This window comes from Camellia sinensis, chromosome 1 (genome assembly GCF_055761805.1).
Source record: "Camellia sinensis isolate YWXY chromosome 1, ASM5576180v1, whole genome shotgun sequence".
Lineage (NCBI taxonomy): Eukaryota > Viridiplantae > Streptophyta > Magnoliopsida > Ericales > Theaceae > Camellia > Camellia sinensis.
In genome coordinates this window covers 203403970-203422969 of record NC_138961.1, presented here as the reverse complement: position 1 = coordinate 203422969, position 19000 = coordinate 203403970, and the positions used below count along the sequence as shown (strand labels likewise).

The 19000-nt window shown below is 29.3% G+C and overlaps 1 protein-coding gene across 1 annotated transcript; it reads left to right on the top strand.

The window, feature by feature from the left end:
- Positions 1 to 10467: 10467 nt before the first annotated feature.
- LOC114314684 (tRNA-methyltransferase non-catalytic subunit trm6MTase subunit) lies at positions 10468 to 11579 on the top strand. The gene has a single exon (XM_028261152.2). It carries the CDS (start codon positions 10668 to 10670, stop codon positions 11367 to 11369), a length of 702 nt encoding a protein of 233 aa, XP_028116953.2. The 5' UTR covers positions 10468 to 10667; the 3' UTR covers positions 11370 to 11579.
- The last annotated feature ends 7421 nt before the right edge of the window (positions 11580 to 19000 follow it).

Sequence of the window (19000 nt, the reverse complement as noted above, 5' to 3'; positions counted from 1 at the left end):
TAAGTCAAAAAATTTATCTCAAACGCGACTTTTTAGTCTTAGGTTAAATAGTCAAAAAAATCAAAAAGTTAATTCATATCCCAAACAAAAGCTTAGTGTATTTTTAAGAGAAAAATACCAAATATGATTTATTTTTTAATAAATTTTTTATTTAGTCTTATTAACATTAGTTGATTTATGATTTAATAGAAATTTTTACAGTGAGTCTATGGTGTCTAAAGAAATCAACTAGAAAGTTGTAAATTAGTGGAATAATCTTAAAATAATTGTACTATATATAGAATTTTTTTATTTTTTATTTTTTATACTAGTGTTAACACAAAAAATTTGCATTAATCACAGAATTTTTTTAAGAAAAATGACTTAGACCCCCAGTGGGCGTGTTGGGGGGTCTTCCCTGATTGGCCAAAATTTTTTTTTTTTTTTTTTTTTTTTGTTTCAGCCAGTGGCAGGCTGTCACGTGGCACTGGGAGGTCACTGGGGTCACTCTCACTGGAGTCCCCAGCATTGTTGTTTTTTTAAATCAAACTTAGGCTTGTTTTGGCATAACTTAAAAAAGTCAAAAAGTCACTCTTCTATTTAAGTCACATCATCTTATTTAAGTCACATTATCTCTCTAACACATCACTTCAAATCCAATTAATACTCAACTCATTTCATAAAAAGTTAAAAAGTGTACTTATTTAGTTTATCCCAAACAATTCCAACCATCATAAAAATAAACAACTTGTTTGGTTTCGTTTTTCTGAAAATAGTTTTCAGAAAATTTTACTTTCTAGTTTTTCGTATTTTTTTATTTTTACTATAATTTTTAAATATTTTAAGTAATTTTTTTAATTTTTAGACACACTTAATATAAATACACATAAAAAGTATAATTTTTGTGCAAAAAATCTCTTAAAAATTCAATAAATACAAAAAATATAAAAAAAAATACAAGAATTTAGTATATTTTTATATATTTGTTAATTTTTTTTTGATGAATTTTTTTATTTTTTACATACATCTAAGTAAAATGCATATAAAAAAGTTAAAAAAAATGTTTAGAATTTTAAAAATATTTGCTAAAAATAAAAAAATACGAAAAATAAAAAATTCAGTTTTCAAAAAATTTAATCCTGAAAATTTAAAGTAAATACACTGAAAAGTATTCACTATGCTTGGTTAGAGTTTTTCAAAAACTCTTTTCAGAAAATTCTACTTTTTTATTTTTCGTATTTTTTTATTTTTACTGAATTTTTTTTAATATTTTAAGTAATTTTTTTAAACTTTTTAGACATACCTAACATAAATATACCTAAAAATTTAAAAATTTGTGAAAGAAATCTTTTAAAAATTCACTAAATACCAAAAATATAAAAAGAAATACAAGAATTCAGTACAATTTTTATATTTTTATGTATTTATTAATTTTTTAAAATATTTTTTTACAATGTTTTTACTTTTTAGGTATATGTATGTTAGGTATGTCTAAAAAGTAAAAAAAATTACTTAAAATTTTAAAAATATTCCACTAAAAACAAAAAAAAATAAGAAAATCAAAAAACTTAATTTAAAAAATTTAATTCAAAAAATTCAAACTAAACACACTGATTCTTTTTACCGAAAATGTATAATTTCTGGATATTTAAAAAGGAAAATGATTGGTGGCCCTAAAAAAGTTGCCCCTAATACCCCTAATTTCCATTTTTAGAAACTGTTTTTTTTTTTACTTTCTTTTTCCTTTTTTTTTTTTTTTTTTTTTTACCTTAAATGGAAATACGGAGCATTCGAGCCCCCTGTTTTCGGGCCCTGAAGCACGGCCGATTTAAAAATCTGCCGTAAACATAGTTTCATGAATGAGAGAGAGAGAGAGAGAGAGAGAGAGAGAGAGAGAGAGAGAGAGAGAGAGAGAGAGAGACTGCGCAAGTCAAAAAAGTAAAGATTAGAGATTGCTCTTCAGTGTACTGTACTGAACAGATTTTGTAGTCCTATTACAAGAAGAGGGAAGGGCAAGTGGAGTGGAGACAGTGACATTCCAGAATAGAGTTGATGGCGGAGATAGCACAGGGTGGCCACGTGTACGGCACAGATGTGAGGAAGAGGGGTTTTGAGTCACTGGCATTCGGAGAGTAAAGAAAAATGTTTCAAATTCTCTTTTCCTTTCATTGGTCAATTTTTTTTTTTTTTCTTTCTCTGCGATCTCTATCCGTCATGTGTGTGTGGAGGATGGTGGGGTTGATAATTAAAGAGAGTCTCTATCAATACTGGAGGAGTAAAAGACTGGGAGGGAGGGAGAGTGGCGACGTACATCAAGCATCCTATCCTACTGTGAACAGAGCGTTGTTCATATTGGAAAGTATGTCACTGCGACATTATATATATGGTAATATAGCATTCGTTTGGTATTGGGGTTAGTTTTTTGATTTTTGATTTTTATTTATTTTTAGTTTGGAATTAAAATTTTTCATTTAAAATGAATTTTTTAATTTTTGTGATAGAAAAAAAAATTATAATTTAGATATGATATTTTATCTTATTAATTTTTTAATTTATTTTATTTTTTTATAACTAAAATAACTAAAAAAAATTCATGACAAATATAGTCATATAAAATAGATCTAATTTATTCATTTGATAATGTATTTTTTTTTAAACATAAGATAAAAGATAAAAAAATAAAGAGAAGTTGTATAGTAATTGTTTTTAAAAAATAACATAACTAGACAAAACAGTGACAAGACCACGTATTTGTAATTTGATGTAATGTAAGAGAGGGGGCTGGCGTAGCGTGAGTTTCAGGGCCACGAGACAAACGCAGACACAGCACGCCAAATAATACTACTACTGCTGCCGAGCAGAAGAGCCTACTAACGGGTACGGACTCTACGGACTCCAATTCCACACCAGACAATGGGCTTTTTGTACTTAGGTCAAGTTTGGCTAAACTAAAAAAGTGCACTTATTTCATCTTTTTATCTTTTTTAGGTCACATCAACCAACATCTCCTCTCTACTTTTTTTACACATAATACAAAAAAAATCAAAAAGTACACTTATTTAATCTTCTCAAACTTAGCCTTACAATTTTGGTCTTATTTTTCAAGTCCATTCCCCCACCTCCACATGCATCTCTTTCTCTCTCTCTCAAATCTTTTTATGTGGCTCACATTGGAATCACACCCGCACGTGTATCCCTGTTATTTTAAAACGTAGTGCAATGGCACTCTCTCAGTTTGAATATATTACCACCTATTTTGAGAAGGTGATAAAAAAACGGCTTTTTTTTTTTTTTTTTTTTTTTTTTTGCTTTTAATGAAGTTTTTTGATTTTTTTATAAAATAACTTGAGAAGTTAGTAAAAAATTATTTTTTTACTTTTTGAGATAATAATTTTTTAACTTGTCATGTCATGGTGTATAACTATAAAATTATCAAAATGTCCTATTGCAATATGTAATCCTAAACAACAAGGTGGGTAGTATCATAATTTCATGGAGTTGATTATAATCACAATCTCAAATCAAATTTTGTCAAAAAACACATGCGTCTCGCGTCTAGTGTTCTCAGCCAGCCGTTGCGTTTCTCTCTCTTGCCAAAATAGCACTACATTAATTTTTTTAAAGGTTGATTTGCAATGTTTTAAATAAATATATTTTTTAATTTTTTATAAAAAGATATATAAAAAAAATAGAGAAGAGATATTGATTGATGTGATCTAAATAAGTGTACTTATACAAAAAGTACACTTATATAATTTAACCCAAAAAATATGGATTAAATTGTGAAATATGGGTTGGGTTTGAAGTGATGTGGTAGAGAGGTGATATGATCCAAATAAGATGATTGTGACCTAAATAGCGTGTGTTATTTTAGCACATGCCAAATAAACACTTAATTTTAATTGAAAAAATGCACATGAAATATCTATAAACAATATTAGACTTCGTTTGATAACTACATGTTTTAGTCAAAAAGTCACTATAAGTTGTCATATCGCTCTCTCTACTTTTCTGTACATCTTTTCGTAAAAAATTTAAAAATTACTAAAATAGTTTATCCCTAAACATTGAGCTTCAGTTAGAGCCGTAGTTAAAAAGATCGTCAGATTAGTAGAAGTAAGAGTATACAGAGATGATCCATTTCCTACAAACAAACTCACTTGATGTGAAGGAGAGGAAATAACTAACCAAACCAAACTACTGACAAATTCAAAACCCCTACCCCGTAACCTAAAAAAAAGTAAACAAAAAAAAAAAGAAGAAGAAAGAAGATAGAAATTTAGTTAAAATTTCTTTATTTAACCCTTATTTGATGAAAATGACAATCTAATTTATTTTGTTTCATAAATCCTTTATGCTGTGTTTGATTGGGGGATTTGAGGAGGGATTTGGAAAGGAAAATGGAAATGGCAGGTGAAATGTGAATAAATCATGTCTATATTTCACATAGTTTCACACACCTTTTCCATTTCTCTTTCCAAATCTCTCCCCAAATCCCCCAACCAAACACAGCATTAAGGAAGAGGTGCATAATTGAGTAAGGACATAGTAATTTTTTTTTCTTGATCAATATTGCCTATACATATATATATATATATATCTCACAAAACGAGGTACAATTTTATTTTATTTTATACGAGTTTAAAAATGTTGCGTATGTGTATTTTTGGTTAGTTTATCTAGTATACACTTTATTTTTTGTAATAGTAAAATGTTACTGTGAATCATAATAAAATGTTATTATTTACATCAATTTTGACAGTATTTATTTATTTATTATTTTTTAAGAATCTCATAGTCAATTTGAATCTTATTTTATAGATTTTGATGAGAAAATTTTAAAAATTTTATTAAAAATCTACATATAGATAAAAAATTATATTATTTGAAAATTTAAAATATTAAATTACTCACTAATATTTTGATAATAGTGGTATGTGTTAGACTTTTTACGAATTTTTTTTTTTATACTTATCCTTAATGTATTAAAATTTTATTACGAGAGAATTTTGATCAAATCTTCTAAAAAAAGTAGGGTATTGTTGAATTTTTGTTTGTTATAAAAATATATATATATATATATATATATGAAACATGAAACATGAAACATGTTTATGTTTATACAAATCAAAACAGAAAAATAAAAGAAAAAACATTTTTAATATACATATATGTTGTTTAGAATAATTTAAATAAGTGTATTTTTTAATTTTTTATAAAATATATATATATATATTAAAGAGATAATATAATTTAAAAATATAAAAATATATACTAGTATAAGAGATGTCAAACAAACCCATATTTTGGCCTATTTTGAGAAGATTGTAAAAAGTGACTTTTTGACTTTTAATCAAATTTTTTATTTTTTAGACAAATGATTTGAGAACTTGATAAAAAGTTACTTTTGACTTTTTTAATTAATATTTGTTTATGATGTCAAATCACAATGAAATGACTAAACTACCCTTATTCAATTTAAAATATTTATAACTTCATCCATGTAGTACATTCTGACCCATGAGAGGTAGAATTGTAATTTCACCAGTGACTAATAACCAACTTTTCAAATAAAAAAAAATACAAAAAAATTAACTTTTAACTTTTACTGCAAACTTAAAAAAGTGACTAAAAATCAAATTCTCAAACATCCCTTTGCAAACAAGTTGGGGTGTTGTCTGAGATGTGATTTTTAGATATTTTGCAAACAAGTTGGGGGTGCTGTCAAGATGTGATTTTTAGATGAGCAATGTTATAGATCACTAATTTGTCATCACTAATCTCACCACTAGTGAGGTGGCAATTGAAAAAAAAAAAAAAACTAATGCACAAACACACTGTGGCACACATCAGTAGAACCATCACTAATTAATGGTCTAAAGCATTTCTCTTTTTAGATATATTAGTCTCCGTTTGGGAAGTGGGTTGGCTTTTTGACTTTTTGGCTTTTTTAGCTATTTTAGTCTGGGCTAAAAAGTTTGGTTTGGAAAGGGCTCTTTGACTTTTTGACTTTTTTGACTTTTTTTTGTAAAAAAAGAGTGTAATGATTATGAATTTGATGTGATATTTTGTTTGTTATGACAACCTATTTTATTTTTTATGACTATTTTAATCCCAAAATCACTTGCCATACACCACCATAGTCGTTGATGGTTAGGCTAGACAAGTATTTGTCAGAGGTGATTGGGGGCAACTAGAGGTATAGGTGCTAGGGAGACTTGTCAAGGGTAACTTGTCGGCAGCAATTGTTGGAGAAAGTGATTGGAAATGGTAGTCGGAGATAATGGACGCTAGAGACGGTGCAGTGCAGTGCAGAGGGAATGAAATTTTATTTATGAAACAAGAAAAAATATATATATATTATTTTTTGTATTTTAAAATTAAAATTTTGTTTGAAAATATGTTATTTTAATAATTTTTAAATTTTTATAAAAAAATATAATAAAAATTAAAAAAATAATATTTACAACTTATGATAATTTTTTAATTTTTTTGATTAAAATATTTAAGGATTGTTTGAGATGTCCTAAATAAGTACATTTTTTGACTTTTTAGACTAAAAAGTTGAGGAAAAATATATGATTGTTTGGGATAATTTTTTAACTTTTTATGAAAAAATGTGTATTAAAAAATTGTATAAATTTGTGTATAAAAGAAGATTGTGATGGAATAGGCTATACGATCGAAAGGCGTAAGGGGCAGGGTGTGCGGAGTGTAGGGTAGGAGATGATTCTCTCTTTTTCGGGTATTGAATTGGACGGTACTGTTCGGCCCGTGGGGGCTCACCACAGGTCCCGTTTTACTAATCGGAGCCGTTCAATGTGTATTACTCGTCGAGTATTATATGCTTACAAAATAATCACGTTGATCGGATATCAATAGCTATCTGATCGGATTTTTTTTTTTTCAACCGTTAACTATATCACCATCCATTTTTTTATACAAAACTGATTTGATCATATAATTAGCGATATTCGACTATCGTGATTTTCTATACGCATATAATACTCGACGAGTTCTATACATTGAACAGTTCAGATTATCAAAACGAGACCCGTGATGGTCCCTACAGGCCGAATAGCACCGTCCTTAAGCTTGCCTCCGCCTATGTAATTTCTCCTCACCAAAGTCAGGCAAAGACAACTCATGCCAGAGTGAGTTGTCTCATAATTTGTATAAAAATAATTTTTTTAGAATTTTTTTTGTGAATAGTGATAACTTTTTAAATTTTTTTAGTATTTTTTTGACTTTTTATCTTATTTTACAGATGTCAAACCAGGCCTTAGTCTTAAACGAAACCTAAGTTGTTTAACCAAGTCATTTTTCATGATTTGACATAATATAAATAAAATAATAATTGCATATCATATGTCATTTTAGGAAATGAATATGGTAAACTTTTAGGCCATGTTTGTTTACCTGCGAGAGAGGGGATTGGAGTGCTATGGCCCACAGCTTGTTTGGTGGTGTTTTGGGAGGGGAGTAATGAATAATGCTATATATATTAATTAATGTACTAACTAGAATACTAACAGATAATGTAACATAATTTTAGAGGTTTTAGGTATTTGTAATTTATATAATAGGTGAGGTTAATAATAATGGCATAACACTAGTTCGTACATTAGTGTGTACATTAATTAGTGCATATAACACTACTGGAGAGTAATAGTCCGACGGGCTTAGTAATCCTTCTTAGTAAGGAGATTAACTTGGCTAAATTTTGGATAGAATTAGAAAAATAGTGAGCATATTGAATCTATTTTATATAAAAAAATTATTTTTTACCAAGTGTACCTGTTTATTTTAATATTTGTTTTAAGGGGGATGCACCAATAAATCCCAAATTAATAACTTGTACACTGTTTAGTCCTAAAAGTTTTCTTATAGACTGAAAGGTCCCATTACAATGTTTCAAACATCAGATTAATGTTTCGAACATTAAATTTTGAACATCAGATTAATGTTTCGAACATTAGATTTCGAACATCAAATTAATGTTTCAAACATTAGATTGATGTGCAAATGGGACTAAATGGAGCATAAGAAAACTTTTAGGACTAAATGGTTCAACTTTCAGAAACTAGGACTTATGGGTAAATTTTCCTTGTTTTAATTTTCTTTTAATATAGAAATAATTTTTTATTTATTTTATATAAAAATAATTTAACAATCTCATTACTAATCATTTCTCACACTATCATCCTAAAGGCATCTCCAACAATTTACCAAATATTTCATCAAATTTTGAGTTAAAAAAAAGTACGAATTCCTCTATTTGATATTAGTAACTCAAACGGTGAATTTGTAACTATCACCAAAACACAGGTCGACCGGCAAGAGTAAATAAAAAAAAATAAAAAATTTTGCAACAAAGGTAGTGTACTCCCAAATGAGATGCTCCAACTCATTAGATTAAGTTGACAAAACTTAACATTTTTTAATTCAGAGAATAAAATGATATGAATGATAGCTTGAGAAAATAAGGTATGTTTTTTGATTTGTTTCTGCTAGATTTAGGCAACTTTATTAAGTTGCAAGGAAAATTTACAAGAAAAATTTCTTGAGAAAAATGAGTTAAAAGGAAATGTAAAGAAAATAAAATATAATGATGAAAAATGTTTCCAACCCTGCTACTCGGATAACAATGGCAGAGATTAAAGCAGCCGAATAGTTCAAATAAGACTACATTCCTGCTAATCCTCTTGATGATGAAGAAAATGTACACAAAAAGGATGAAGCCTTGAGAATGCATGCAGACGCAGACGTGGTACGAATGAACTTGAGAGTGATATACCCTTTCCTTTTGTTTTTCAATCCTTGTTTGGCTATTTTTATTTAGTGATTTTGTGCCAAACTCTTATGGTGTAAAGCAGCCATCTGAAGCAAAGAAAAATCCAGATTCATCCACCCTTATCAACACTTTTCAGTTGATTGGAATGTCCTCATACCTTGATCTCTCTAGCTTCTTCGAGAAAGAGGTGCCAACCTCAATAACACAACTTGTTAGCTTTGTAACTCATTATCAATATCCTCGTACCAGCAAATTTTATTCCAAAATCTAAACAAAAAATTTGTTTTTGACTTATTTTAGGATGTTTCGGAAGAAAGATTAGGTTTATATCCAACCGTTCCCCAAAAGAATTGCTTGAGAGGATTGAGGATACAGTAACTAAGATGGGATTTGGGGTCCAGAGAGAGAGATGGTCAACTGGAAGGTCAACCAGGGCGGTCGACCAGTTAATGTAAATTTTTCACAAATTATGCCTTGAGATGGTCATTCAGGAGGACGTCCGGTGGGTCCACACTCAACGACTATGCACAGTAAATTGCTGAAAGATGCAAGACATCCTCAAATTAGTGAAAGATTTGAGATGCTCTCAATTTGTTACAGGTTTAATGACACCATTGGAGACAAAAAATGTATTATTTTTTACCAAATTCAAATTTAGTGATGATTCTAATGAACCTTAGAGATGGCCTAACAAATACACTTTTACTTAATCATCTCATTAACAATCTCTTCACTAATTATTTTCTCACTAACAATCACATCCAACCTAATCCGTTAAACAAACGTGACCTTAAAATTATATTGTCAAAATATGACTTAATATATTGGTCATGTTTGGGAACTTGACTATTTTAATTAAATTTTTTGATTAATGATTATGATTTAAATGTGATATTTTGTCTTATTAATTATTTTAACAAACAAAAGCCACAAACTCAAGTTCCCAAATAGCCCCATTGTGTTTTGAAAATAATGATTTCAATTTAAAGTTGCATTTTAAAATTATAAATTCACAAAATAACATGGAGCAATTACAACAACGTAACTTTACAAAAATAATTATATATACATGAAAAAAATTATTAATATTTATAAAATTTATTATTAATTTATAATTATTTTTAAACAATATCATTAATTTGATATTTCTCCAAACAACATAGACTTCAAAAAATAAGTTCAAAGATCCGAACAATAACAAGAGTTGGGAAGCATAACCCAAGACTGAACCCGTGACCAAGGACCGGGTCAGCCCACCAGCCTCTTTATCAAGACATGTCCTATTTTAAGAAGCAGATTAAAAATTAATTTTTAATTTTTTTAAAAAAATATATAAAAAGATCAAAAGATCAAAAAATTAAAAATAAAAATAAAAATTGACTTTTAATCTAATTGATGAATTCGAATTTAGGCCTTGTTTCGCAATATGTTATTTTAGTAATTTTTTTATTTTTTATAAAAAGATGTGTAAAAAAAAATAAAGAGAGTACTGTAACAACTTATAATAGGCTTCGTTTGTTAATTATATATTTTAGTTAAAAAATTAAAAAATTATTATAAATTATTAAATTACTCTTTTTATTTTTTTACATATCTTTTTATAAAAAAATTAAAAAATTGTTAAAATAGCTTGTTTCAAATGAGGCCTTAGTTTACTCAAAACTTAAATTATTAGCTTATCAAAAATTGAAATAATTATGATAACCCATCGTCCCACCACTTTATAAACAGCTGACTCTCTGAGTTCAGTTCTCTCCCATCACTCCCAACTCCACTTTAACTGCTCTCTTTCCCCAATTTGTCTCTTTGTTTTTTTCTATCTCGAAAATTTTCCCTCAACATTCCAGGAAAATCGAACTGCGACTTCGCTTTAGATTGCTCTCTCTGTTCGCAAATGGACGCTTTGCACTTCGATAATGTGAAGGCGGAGAAGGCAAAAGCTATGTTAAGGTACAATCGCCTCCGAACCATAGCTAAATTGTTTCGCCTCCTCGAGATATTCCTCGCTCTTTTGTTTCTCTCCTGGATTTCGGCTCGATTTCCTTTCGCAGTCAAAATCTCCGGCGAGTATTTCCGACGACTGATCGCAATCGTCGTTAGTCCTCTCTTCATCTTCATAATCAGCAACGTCATCGTCATCACTCTCCTAGCCAAGTCCGGTCAGTTATCAGGCAAAACTCCGGCGATCAACAATGCCGAAACCGATCTCTACGATGAACTCATCAAGAACATCGGGAACGAAATCAACTACGGGCCGGAATATTGTCCTCCGGTGCCGGAATTGAAGGAGATCGTCTACGAGGAGAAACAGATCGTCTCTGAATTGATCGCTGAAACGGTCTCGTATGCGAAAGTTCTTCGGAGGAGTCAGTCTGAAATGCTGAAGAGAGAGAATTCGAAGAAGAATTGCGGAAAGCTCCGGCGGTCGGAGACCGAGAAATGCAGGAGAGTTGAGGATTCCGGCGAGGTTCCGCCGGAGACGGTGAATTTACCGGAGGAATTGAGTAATGAGGAATTCAATCGCACCGTAGAAGAGTTCATTGCCAAGCAAGTCAAGTTTCATCAAGAGGAGAAGCTCGCTATTGTCACCTGTTAGAAAAAAATTTAAAATAAAAATAAAAATAAAAATAAAAAGGAGAAGAGAGAAGTAAAGACCTGATTTTCATTATTGTAAATTACTTCTTATATGAAGGTAATTTCTCTGATGTTAATGCCATGTACATATGGTTCATTAGAAATATCACGAAAATAGTTTATTAGCATCATTATTTATTACCATGATCATTTTTGAATATCATTCCAAAATGTTAGCAATGCATTCATATCATTTTATTTCATATTTTTTTACACGATGTATTGTCAAAGGGATTGGTTTGACTCAAATTTGATATATAAATTTAGTTTAATCCCAAGTTGATTGAACCGGTTAATTATGGGTTATATTTAGATCACGTTAGGATTTTAACTTATTTTGAGTCATATTATTTCTTTATTTTTTTATATATTTTTTAAAATAAAATTTAAAAAAAAGTTAAAAAGATAACTTTTAACCAACTTTTCAAAATAATCTTGGGAAAAAATATATTAAATTTTTTACTTTTCAATTACGCATCTAATGAGTGATTCATAAAAAAAGAAATAAATAAAAATAGATATATTAAATTTTCATCACTCGATTCTATTCTCTTATGCTTTGTTACTAATGGTTAGCTCAAACAAAAAGCATATGATATCAATTTGAAGATTACTTATGTGTTTGGTTATCTCGGACTTGGGTTCACAGATGTCGTGATATCTCAAAACATTATTTTTTTATTCAAAAATAAATAAATAAATAAAAATAATAAAATTAAAGTAAGAATAATCAAATGAGCTATATATAGGGTACTGTCAATTTTTAGAGCTTCTTTGATCAATAAAACCTTATCATTTACTTTGATTACGAGTCCAGATCATCTGCTACCCTTTCCTGCAGTACTCTCCAACACGACGTTGTTTTGTTTAGTGTTTTTTTTTTCCCCTTCAAAATTTGAGTTTCCCCTACTTTTCACTTTCATCTGTTTCTCTATCATCTGTTTAGCCCTAACAGAAGAGAAAGAGAGACACGAGAGAGAGAGAGAGAGAGAGAGAGTACGGAAGTGAAGAGACGAACTGAGAGAGACAGAGAGGCGAACACAATGAAGAGAGATGGTGGAGGGACATGACAGCGAAAGACAGAGGATGGGTGGCAATGCTGAGTCCGGCAGTGACGCAATGGCGGCAATGCGAGATTACAGCCATAACAACGTCCATTTCATCATCAATGTCATTTCTTGCTGTTATATACATATATACGTATATATGATTGTTAGGTTAGAGTTCAGCTGTTGATTTTCGATGAAATGGGTTTGATGAAAAATGGAAGAATATGTATATATATATATTTCCCTTCTTTCCGTTTTCCCCTCTTTTCCCTTTCTCTTTCATCGATATGAACCCTAACCATTAAAGAAGAACATGAACAGAGGAGAGGAGAGAGACGAAGCGAAAGGAGTAGAGTTAGAGGACGACGACGGCAGGCGATTGCTTTCAATTTGAAGTTCCAAAATGCTTTTTGTGAATAAAATTCTCTATTTTATCATTGATAAATGGACAAAATTGAAGACAACATTGAAACGAAGCAAAAATCTGATTTTAGATTTGTTGTTGATTTCTTGGGTTAGATTTGTTGTTGATTTAAGTGATTTGATTTATTGGGTACTATTGGTTTATATAAAATTGAAGTTTTGAAGCAAAATCTGTTTTGATTTGTAATAGAAAAAGCAAAAAAGAAGATAGAGAGTTTTCAAATGATCAAAACTTTCGAAAACCCTAGATGGAATCGTGGTGCATGTAAAATGTTGGTTGTTTTGCATCATGTTATAAACCTGTTTCCATAAAAATAAATAAATAAATAAATCTATTTTGCGCTCAAAAAAAAAATTTGTTTTCCATCAATGAGCATTCATGTGATTTTGCAATTAGCTTTTATTTTCTGTCCTTAATCTTGTGTATTTTTTTATTTTTTTAAATTTTTAGTTCAATGCTCAATATATAACAAAGTGTGGTAATTGAGGATTGTGTTTCAATAGCTACGTCCATGGTAGTGAATTTAATCTGGACACTAAATTTTTTATGTCTACTTACAGGTTAAACTTTGTGGTCATGAAGCCTTGGCAGCTTCACACTTTCTATTCACTTCTGGTTTGGTAAATGCCAAGAAAATCAAGTTTCCAACACTTTTTGGAGTTTTGACTGCTAAAAGAGAGTTCCAGAATCACAAAATTGCTTTTTAATTGAGTTGGATTTGCCAATCTTTGCTTTTATGAACAAATTTGAAATAAAAGGCTGTTAATGTTTGGAAGATTCGCTTCAATTTTGATTGACGCTTTTGCCGTCAAAGTTAATTTTACTCCTTATAAGTTTTTGTACTAGACATCTTCTGTAAAATTACATTTGGCCCTATTTGACATAATTTGTATCGCTATTATCTGTAATGGAAATTATCTATCGTGTTACCTCTGACTAATATAACAAAACCTGTTAATATTTTCTTCAATTCACTCTTCATAAAATTGACATGGAATAGGAAATATTCAATGAGATATAATCTTAATTTGAAATAGCAGTCAAGTTGATCCAAGAGGGGGCTAAATGTAAACTCTACTTGAAGACTCAAGATTTAATTCCATATCTCATACTCAGTGGCGGAGCCACAGCTAGATCAGGCGGGTCAGGTGCCCCTGGATTTTGGAATAAATTTTTTTTTTTGTGTAAATATAAAGAAAATATTTTAAACAAAAAAAATTATAAAATATTATTTAGAGTGAAATATTAATGATATTTTTAAAATCATGAGAATAATAATGATTGTTTTTTTATTGAAAATAAAGATATTACGATAAGCCATATTATTATCTATGAAAATTTCAATACAATCGTGATATCTATCATTATTGACATACAATTATAATTAATCTCAATAAAAATTTGAAATTTATTGAATTGTTAGATACATTTGACATGTGGGGCTTATCCTCTATGTGTTTCTTTACTATTGGTTGCTGATATTATATGTCAATGATGACATGATATTACAATTATATTGAATTTTTATTGAAATTTTGTATAAAAAATTATTTTATCATTATATAATTTATTTTAAACTTACATCCATTACTTTTTTTTATATATATTGTCCATGATATACTAATTACAAATAATATATATATATATATATCTTTCTTGAAGCCAATCGTAAAAATTTATATGAAATATTTTGTAAAAATTTTCAATGTTATAATTAATAAGTGCCCTATTTGATTTAATTTCTTCACTCCGCCACTGCTCATATTCACAGAGCAGAAAATCAGTATGTATATACCATGACCAACACTGGAACCAACTAAAAATATTATTATACACTACTTCTTCTTCCACTATTAGAGTTAATTACATCTCCATTGGTAGCAGCATCATCACCACCACCTTCATTGCAACAGTCAAGACCAAAACAAAACAAAAAAATTCCACTAGTATATGAAGAAAATTAATAAGAGATGGTGAGAAACTTCTTAACCAAAGTGAAACAACTATATTCAATCTATTAAAATTATTTATTTTAATGATTTATTTAATTATATTTTTAATTTATTTAAAAGAGAAAAATAGAATCAAAATTTATTTTGATAATTTATTTGAAAGAGAAAAATAGAATCAACATTTATTTTGATGATTTTATATTTTAATTTATTTGAAAGAGAAAAATAGAATCAAAATTTATTTTGTTCCATTATTTCTCACCTAAACCTTTATCCTAAATGTTGTTAGAATATATTTAATATTTGATTAAATCAGGAGTTCAAACAGTCCAAAAACAGAGGTTCAAACAGCCCAGCACAGCAACAGTTCAAAAGGTTCAAGTGGAAGATATTCAAATTTGTAATGATGGAGTACAACAGCTATAAATTCAAATGAATACAAACGGCTATAAACGGTCATAAACGCCTATAAGTTTCATTATATATACTAAAGTCTCTAACGTAAACAAGTTACAAAATATCAGAAAATATTCTTTGATCTATAATCACTCACATCTATTCTCTGAAAAATTCTCCAAGGAGTGTTATTCAATTTTTGTTTACATCCTCTTTCAGAAATTATACACTAAGACGTATAACTTTAAACTCATCTTTTCTGTGTGAGGTTTACAAAAAAATGTTTCATTTTTATATCTATCTTTGAGAGATAATTCTTGTAACTTTCTGTGAAAACAAAAACACTTTTTTTTTCAACCTTGTAAGAGTGTAGTACACTCAGTGTTCTTGACTTAGAAAGTCTGTGTAAAATCCGTGGAGGATTGCTCCATTTGTAAAGAGGTTGCTAGCACCCCCGTGAAGCTAGAACATAGTTGAAAATCTCAAGTGAAGCTTGAGGAGTAGACGTAGGCCGAGTTGAAACCAAACCACTATAAATTTGTTTGCCTCTCTCTCCCTTATCTCTTTATTTTATTTAAATTGCTGTAACTATATTTCACATTTTCACTGTACTAAAATCATTAACTAACATAGTTGTTAGAACACTTGTTTTAATTATTTTCATTTGATTAACTATATTTATCTATTGTGCTAGTCATAATTTTTATTAGAGTATTATTAATTTTTAATTGTAAAAACTTAATTCACCCCCTCTTAGGTTGTCTTTTGGATAGTACAATCAAACATTTTTACAAGCACTTGTAGTGCATCTTAAAAATTCATATTTCCAACCAAATACATCATACCACCCAGATTTCAAAACAAGCAATTAATTGCAATGATTTGCAAATTCCAGTCTCAAAATTGCAAACCCCCTCCATCGATTCTTTGTCTTTCCTTTCCATACAATCTTCTATGGTGTCATGTCTAGATGTGTTGCTAAAGATTGCAAATTGCAGCCTCACGATGCTCTTTACAGGCCAACTACTTGCTTACCTGCAAGGAAGCTTCAAATCCATTTGTGTATGTGTTAATTTTTTGTTTGTGCCACTCGTTGACTTGTGGGTATTGTTTAAGCTTCAAATCCAAAAGTGTCGGAACCATGTGGTCCATTTTTCTGTAGTGTATTCCCTCAGCCAAACTAAATTCAAACACCTTCATATTACTTTCCTTGGAAACCAGTCCAGATAATATGGAACAATAAAATGTAAAAACTAATAACATAAAAGAGAAGAAAACTATTCGTTATAATGAAGACCAAAGGGAGAGAATATATCATTAACAAAAATTATAATGAAGACCAAAGGGAGAGAAACGGATCTCGTCGCTGCCTCGCCACCATCGTCCTCTGTGTTTGTCTCTCGTTGCCTTCCCTCGCCTTACCGTCACCTCCTCTCGCCTCCGTCGCCTCGCTGGGAAACCACATCGCCCCCGCAGTTCTCTCCATTCGTCGCATCTCTGTTCGTCTTTCTGTGGGGCTAAGATTCAAAAATGAAAAGGGGCTGAAAAGCAAAATAAGAAGGAGAAAAAAAAATTGAAAACGACATTTTGAAACGTCGCAGGAAGCACCGCAGGAAAGGGCAACAGACGATTTGGTTAGTTCAAATAAAAAGCATATGATATCGATTTGAAGATTACTTATGTGTTTGGTTACCTCGGACTTGGGTTCACAGATGTCATAATATCTCGAAGCATTATTTTTTTATTCAAAACTAAATAAATAAATAAATAAAATAAAATAAAATTGAAGTAAAGAATAATCAAATAAGCTATATATGGGGTACTGTCAATTTTTAGAGCTTCTTTGACCAATAAAGCCTCTTTGATCAATAAAGCCTTATCATTTACTTTGATTACTGGGTTAAAAACAATGGAAAATTACCTATAACTACTAAAAAATTTACAAATTTAATTATTTTTGTGTATAAAATTTATCACTAATCTTTAATTTTTTGTAAAAAAATTTACATTAAATTGAAATTCTCCTTAAAAATAACAACCAAAAAAAAGTGTGTGCGCTTGAAAAGATTAATCATGAAGCTTCTAAAGTAAGAATCGGTTGTTTAACTAGCCTTTTTGGATTAATTAATTAATTTTTTTAAAATTTTTAATTTTACTGCTGTGCTTTTTTGTTTTTCTTTTCACATTAATAATGAAACTTGATTCTTGTTATGAAGATTCATTCATCATCATTAAGGAAGGTATCACAGTAATTTTCATGATGAAATGATTGATAGGATGGTGCCAATAAAGCTAGGATTGTCCCTACCACCAGAAGAAGATATGCATATTTAGGATTCTTCCTAAACATTAGTTGTAAGTTGTACAGATAAATGAAGTGATGCTATAACATAATTTATATGTAAGATCACATATTTAATTTTTATGGGAGAGAATTTGATTTTTTTTGTAGTGATTTATTTCTTCTTTATTATGAGGGCTTGGGTTTAAGCTAATTGGTAGATTTATGTAAATATTTTTTTATATTTGGAATTACTTTTATATCTATTGACATTTAAAGTTTGATATATATATATATATATATTTTAAGAAAAAAATAGTAAGATAGTTGATGAGTTTGAAAATTTTTTTAAAAATTAGTCATTGCAAATGAGTAATAATACTTTTTTTTTATTTGAATTTATTTTTTAAATAGCCAAAAAGTGATTATCTAAGTCATTAATTTTTTTGACTTCTTGGGATCTTATTGTCAATTATAATTGATATATAGTTTACGAATGATTACAAATGTTTAAAATTTATGAAAAGATTTTCAATCAATAAAAAAATAAAGAAAATAAAAAATATAAAGTAGCCGAGTTTTCCGGTTGATAGTAGCACTAACGATAAATTATGTGGTAATAATGTTTACTTTCACTATCTCCCTAATCTCTTGTTTAACAAAAGTTGCTTTTACTTTTCGACGAAGAGATTAGATTCTTATAAATTGATCTACATTTCTTGCCTCCTAACTTCTTTTTTCCTCCTCTTCCCTCTTTTTATTTTTTTATTTTTGAGCAATCATTACTAATTCCACCATGAATGACAATTGTGAATTTTGAAGTAATTTAGGTGTCTCATGGGATGCTAAAAGGGCTATCAATAATGTCCTCCAAAACGTACATGCCAAACACTTTGCTCTATCTTTTCTTCTTTTTGATTTCTTTTTTGTTTCTCTTTTTTTGTGTTTGTGTGTTTTTCAAATGGTGAAGGAGTAGAATGGTTAAGTGTCTCTAGTGGACTGTTTAGTGGTGGGTGCCAAAGACAATATGCCTTTTGTCAAGGCTCAAGACAGGCACATAGGGTCCTTTTTGATCTTATCCATTGGTTAGAGTTTTTTTCTTCCCTCAAAAGTTTCTTTTAAAAAAAATAAATTAATTAAAAATTAAAAACTAATTTAATTAGTTTTGATTTTTCAAAAGTTATGTCCACCCAAAGAAGAGAAACCATATGAAAGCCACTCATTCACCAATTTGCTTTTGTGACATATTCCTTTATCTATTAATTGAAATGTTAATCTTATTTTTTTTCAATTTTGTCTTTCCTTATGCCTCATGTTACAATTTATTATTATTACTATTATTATTGTTGTTGTTGTTGTTGTAAATAGAAAAACAATAATTATAGACATTATCAAATGCTTACCATACTCAAGGATGCATTTGTTTTTCCATACAAAATTTGAAAAGACTTTTGGAAGGGACAACCTTAAAATGACTTACTTTAATTTTTT